General features: G+C 36.4%; 1 protein-coding gene across 1 annotated transcript; it reads left to right on the forward strand.

Moving 5' to 3' along the window:
* Positions 1 to 270: 270 nt before the first annotated feature.
* Positions 271 to 6,635, forward strand: MRPL44 (mitochondrial ribosomal protein L44). Its single transcript, XM_026701538.2, has 4 exons — positions 271 to 448; positions 3,500 to 3,968; positions 5,408 to 5,586; positions 6,196 to 6,635. The coding sequence occupies exons 1-4, from the start codon at positions 285 to 287 to the stop codon at positions 6,365 to 6,367; spliced, it is 984 nt and encodes a 327-aa protein (XP_026557323.1). The 5' UTR covers positions 271 to 284; the 3' UTR covers positions 6,368 to 6,635.

Below are 6,635 nucleotides of genomic sequence, written 5' to 3' on the forward strand. Positions count from 1 at the left end.
TACAGTTAGTACAGCTGATAGCCCGGTAAGCAGATACTGGCACGCAGCTCTCAGTAATTGCGGAAAGTTTATAAACCTGAATGTCCAGACCTTCAGTGTATTTGGCATTCGACGGCGTCGCAGAACTGCGATCTGGCTGTGGTGCACCTTTTTGAACCGGTCATGTTTATAGCAGCGCTAAGTCTCATTCGCTAGAAGTCAGCTCTGAACCCGGAACTCAGCCGGACCAGAAAGGAAGTGGCACGAGTTTCCAGCCGGCGCTAAATCAAGGTTCCCCGGGTACGATGGCGTCGTTGCTCTTACGCTCGTTGCTTCTAGAGACTTCCCAGCGACTGTTCGCGGCGGCGAACGGAGCCGCCTTGCTTCGTTCTCAGCCGCGCCGAAACAAAAAGCTCTGGCTCCGAGCTTACCTGGAGCAGCAGCGTTTGCTTGAGCCGCCCAGGCGCCGGTAAAGAGGGTCTCGGGTGGGAGAGGCTCACGGGGTTAGATGCAGGTTTAGTGCGCGGGGAGCCGTTCTTCTCTTAGCAACACGCAAGCTTTAGGCAGAGCTTGGAGTCTCAAAGTCTGAAAAAGTTCCTGCGCGGGCTAATGCGGTGGCTGGTTATACTGCTTGGGAGAGAAAGTAGAAGGCCGAAGGGCAGGCATCCTCCAGGGTCTCCAATCCTGGCAACTTTAAGACTTGAGGACTTCAACTCCCAGAGTTCCTCAGCCAGCAAAGCTTTGGGAGTTGAAGTTCACAAGCCTTAAAGTTGCCAAGGTTGGAAATCCCTGCTCCAGAGTGTATCCAGCTTGCAGAAAGATGAGCACGGGGAGGGTAAATGGAGCCTTGACCTAAACTAGTGCTTTTCAAACTTGCTAACTTTAAGATAAACGGACTTCGAGTCTGGGTTCGATTCTGGCTGGAGAATTCGGGGAGTTGAATGTCGCTCATTTTCAAGTTGCCAGGTTGCCACTGGGTTTGTGGGCATACAAGCAAATACTTATGCAGTTGAGGATGGTTGTGGTTTAGCCTGGTATTCTTTTTCAAAAAAAGGGGGAAAAAAACTTTTGAACATAAGAATTTGGTTTCCCTGTTCTTAAATGAATAAATTCTTTATTGGCCAAGTGTGATTATATGCACAAGGAATTTGTCTTGGTGCATATGCTCTCGGTGTACATAAAAAGAAGATTGTATATTAAACAGTCCCATTCAAGTCAAAAATTGATTTCCCCCACAACTGAAAAACCAGTAGGCCAGGGGGATGGGGAACCTTTTATGGCTCACTCAGGAATTCTGGAAGTTGAAGTCCATAAGTGATAAAAGAGCCAAGTTTTCCTACCTCTGCTCTATAGTGTTGTTTTGAGGGCAGGAGTTGAAACAGTTTATGTCCAGGATGTGAGGGGTCTGCAAATATTTTCACAGCCCTCTTTTTGACATGTGCAGTATTCAGGTCTTCAGTGGAAGGCAGGTCGGTAGTAATTGTTTTTTCTGTAGTCCTAATTATCCTCTGAAGTCTGTGTCTGTCTTGTTGGGTTGCAGAGCCAAATCAGAAAGTTATAGAGGTGCTGATGATAGACTCAGTAATTCCTCTGTAGAACTGTATCAGCAGCTCCTTGGGCAGTTTGAGCTTTCTGAGTTGCTGCAGAAAGAGCATTTTTTGTTGTGCTTTTTGATGACAATTCTCAATAATTCTTCCTAACCATTTAACTATTTTTAAAAGTCTAAATAACAGCAATAAGAATAAACACAAATAAAATAAAACCTGGCTTTGAGCAAGTGCTTCAAGACTATTTCAGTTTTTAAAAATAATCTTCAGTAATTTCTACACGTTTTTGAATGAGGATTATGATACACAAAAGATGAAGGAAAGTAATGTAATGTAGTTGTCAATTCCCCAACACATTCAGAAAACATTCAGACCCCCTTCACTTTTATCAATTTTGTTATGCTACAGCCTGATTCTACTGTTTTTTTCCAAATTAATCTACATTCAGTACCCCATAATGAAAAAGTGAAAATAGAATTTTAGAAATGTCTGTAAATCTATTTTTTTAATCATTATTAGTGATTCCAATAAACAGTCTGGTTTTCCTTTATCTAGTATTAAATTATTTATTCTCATTGCAATCTGAAATATGCTTAACAAATTTTTCCAGCACCACAGTTCAGACACAAGTTTTTTTCTTTGTTCATCCAATAATCCAGCCTTTACAGCCAGAACTACAGCTCAAAAAATCATAGCCTTTACAGTACCAAATTCTTTTAATGCCTAAAATATGATGTCATTGCAGTTTAATCTTTTTGTCTACATTTGTTGTAATCTTTCTCCCACATAGCAAATTTATTTCTTGACTATAATCCCTTGATTATATATAATCCATATTTGAACCTAGGAAGATAAAATCTGTTATCATTTCATTTAAATTCTTAATCTAGTATTACTCATAAATCATCAGGATGATTATATGATGGTAAATTAAGTTGTAACATGCCTTCTACTAGTGGCCTACTGAAAAAGAGACACATCACTTGCAAATATAGCCAGTCCCTGTAGCCAGTCCCACCTACTTTTTCTTGCTTACCTTTCACATTTGGTCCACAAAAGCCGGTTCGTATGAAAGGCCATGTTCAAGTCAGTATCTGAATGCTCATTTGGAGTGATACTGATGTATCTGATGTCTTTGTCTCAAAATATGGATGTGAATTTTGATATGTGCTGTTAGTCAGACTTAACTCTGCAGGTTGAGTTTTTAGAAATCATTTTATCATTTAATTTAATGCTTTTTTTCTCAACCAATTCTATTTCACAAAAATTATAGGAATAAAATACAGAGAGATATTCATGAAGTCTTAGGGAAACTGGGATATGACTTTAACAAATAAATACAATTTACACCAGGTTTATTTATTTTTATCTTGAAAAATATATTTAGATTAGATTAACTCTCTAGATTAGATTAGATTACCAGTATATTAACATGTTGTTTTACTTATATATGCTTTTCAGAGCCTAAATTAATCCCGTGGAAGAGTGAAATATTCATATATCTGATTTTTCAGGAATAAACAATATAATATTGCTGACTAGAAACAAAACATTTTTTAGTTTTCTTAGCCTGCTCTATTGGGATAGGAAAGTTTGAAGTAAACGATATTAACAAAAATACCATAATATTGGGACACAGCAATAGACACTTCCACGTTTCATACCTGTAAGTTCTTTTATAAAACATGGGACAATACGTGACTCGAAATGAAATATATAAAAGTTTCTGTTCTTTAAATACGTTTGCTCACAGTAATCAGTTTAGGCTCTGAAATTGTTTTTTTCCACAGCATATCTCTGATTTCCACAATGAAGATTTTCAAACTGAATATGTACAAAACCAAAATTCCAATACTGGTTTTTAAGAGTACAGTAGTAGGAATAAGATACTTGATAGCCTTTGTCTCACCATGAAAACTGTCTAGGCTGTTTTTTTTTATTTGCTTCTCTATTTCTGCTCTCCTTTTCTGTAGGTCTGAGAAGCCTAACTGGGATTACCATGCAGAAATAGAAGCTTTTGGCCACCGGATACATGAGACATTCCCAGTCGAACAACTCAAAACTGCATTTGTTAATTGTTGCTATATAAAAAATGAAGAAATTAAACGCCAAGAACTTGGACTAGAAAAAGAAAAGCTTGCTCTTAATCTTAAGGACAATCAGGAGCTTTCTTTACAGGGATCTTCCTTTTCACACTCTTATCTCACACAGTGTTTTGAAGAAGCCTTTCCAAAAATGCCACCGGCTGGCATTGAGGCACTTGTTAACTATCTCACCAGTGAAGAAATAGTATCCTACATTGCTAGAAACCTATCTTTGCAAGACTTGACACTTTGTGCAGAATTTCCCGTGCCACCTAAGGTGCTGCAACGGACTTTTTTTGCTGTAATAGGAGCTTTGCTTCAAGGTAACAGCTCTCAAAGGACAGAGATCTTTGTCAGGGTAAGTTATTATTACAGAATGTAATGTTATGGTTAGCAAAACAAAAGTTCTTTGTATCCATCCAAGACTACAAAGCTGGTAAATTGCATTAGAAAATATAATACATTTTTCAGGGATTATTCGATTAATCTTCAATTGCCTTTGAGGTTTTACTTAGTGAGATTGAGATAAAATTGTTTTAATGAGTTAATAGACAAGGTTACTTAGAGGAGAGACAGACTGTCAAAAAATACTGTACCCTTAAGAAAATAAAGCATTTCATATTCTATCACACTACCAAATTTTGGCAACCTTTTCTTCATAAACAATTGAAATTGGTGATCCAGACTTTTTTAACACAAGATTTGCATGAGTGCAATATTCTGATACAAATTTGCAAATTAGATTAGCAGAACACATATTAAGAGAATTTTAAAAATATTATTTCTTCCTAATATGCAAAATATTAAAGATTTGGGAAAAATACTGCAAAATTACATATAGAGATCCAGCTATACTGTCAGAATTTTAGTCTAGTGTTATGTTTTATTTGCTTGTTGCTTACATGGAGACTGGAATCATTTATTTTAGACCAATAATGCTCTTACTGCTCTATAGAATGAATAATGTAAGCCTCATAAAATATCTTGTAGTTAGTAGTTAGTTAGGTGAGAAAGGTTGTTTTATGTAACTATCCTTCAAGGAAGTTGACTTTATGGAAGATGATTTTATATTTGACATAGCCTATAGATTTCCTTCATTTAATTTTGTTTATTTTGTGAAGATTAAATGTGGCATGGCTTTCCTTGTCTCCCAAGCTATTTTGCAATGTGTCTACTTCCACTGTTTTATAGAGACATTTCTCTATATTTGTTGTTATGTATGTTAATAAAAATTATCTCAATGCTTGAGAGGTAAAGTAGATTTGTAGTGTTATAATGCAGTAATAACTAAGCATTACAAAAATATACCCTAGTAAATAAGAGTTTTTTATTTGAAAGAATTGTGTATAGGCAGTCCTCAAATTATGAGAATAATTGGAATCAGAATTTCTGTTGCTAAGCAAGGTGGCTGTTAGATGAGTCAGGCCTAATTTTATGACCTTTTTTGCCATGGTTTTTAAATGAATCACTACAGGATTCATATAGTCATTAAACAAGTCAGGCTTCCTCCATTGATTATGCTTGTCAGAGCTTGCTGGGAAGGATACAGATGGCCATCACATAATCCTTGGATCATGCGACCATCATAAATACATGCCCAAATTTTGATCATTTGCTGTGATGATTATAAGTGCAAGGACCAGTTATAAGTCACTCTTTTCAATGATGTTATAACTTTGAACAGTTGCTAAATGAATGATTGCAAGTTGAAGTCTACCTGTATTATGTATATCAATGATTATTGCTACTATTTTAAAGTAACTCAAAGAATATTGTCTTTTTAATATTTGTTTACAGGACTTCTTCATCCCTCAGTTGATAGGAAAGGAACTGTTTGAGATGTGGAACGTTGTAAACCCCATGGGCTTGCTGCTGGAAGAACTGGCCAAGAGGAATGTAACTGCTCCAGAACCAAGGCTAACCAGGCAGTCAGGAGCTACCACTGCTTTGCCCTTGTTCTTTGTTGGGTTATATTGGTTAGTAAGATTTCAGGCTGATTCAGACTTGCTGCTGTGTACTGAACGTGGACCCCTGTCTTACTAGTTATATGTATTTTATACATATGCTTGAATGGAATTCCATATAGAAAATTAAACATGCATAAACTTAGTCAGTTAGTGTTCATTGATAGGGAGAAAAATGCCTCCATGTCAGGATTGGACATTGATAAACATGCTGCATTCAGGTTGTCTTGGCACGTTGATCCTACAGGGTTTAGAATTCCAATTCCACTTCATATAAGCGATAATAAAATCTAAATTAGCTTTTCATATTCCCAGTTATTTTCAGTGTATGTTATAGCTTTAAAGAGTTATATATTGTTGTTGGTTTTTGTTCTCTAAATAATAAGTGCCAGTCACAGTAATAGACTAAAATTGTTTTTCATGGTATTAGGTCATGCTTGCTAGTTTTATATTCCAGCTATTCGAGCTACCAGTTTTTCAATGTTTGCTTTACCAGGAGGTTATGTGCTCTTTATACTAAGGCTTGCTCTTAGTTATTAAATAAACAGACTGTATGTTGCCTAATCTGATTGATGAGTTACATAATCATAGACTTCATAAAGGTATTTCTTCTCTTTTCAGTGATAAGGAGCTTTTAGCTGAAGGTACTAGTGAAACAATATTGGCTGCTGAAGAAGAAGCTGCTCGTGTGGCCTTGCGGAAACTTTATGGCTTCACTGAGAACAGACAATCCTGGCATTACCCTTCTTTGAAATGTGAGAAGAAAGCTGAAAAAGCTATTAGCAGTAGTTAGGCAAAAAGTCAGGTCCATTTGCAACAATACTGCATTTCAGCAAGAACTTTTTTCTCTTCTGTTCCATTTATCTAAATTAAAATGCTTTGAATAAAAATGATCTATTAAAGGATTCATAAGATAGCTGCATTCATTTTATTGTTGTGGAAAACTACTCTTCATTTCCTAATACTGTGACTATTTGCATTGTCAACCCAAAGGAATTGTGTATTTCACATCTTGATGGAGAGCTAAAATTAAATTTATGCCATCTTTATGATCACCCAAA

The sequence above is a fragment of the Pseudonaja textilis genome, chromosome 4 (assembly GCF_049901715.1).
Source record: "Pseudonaja textilis isolate UNSWEBS1 chromosome 4, rPseTex1.2, whole genome shotgun sequence".
Lineage (NCBI taxonomy): Eukaryota > Metazoa > Chordata > Lepidosauria > Squamata > Elapidae > Pseudonaja > Pseudonaja textilis.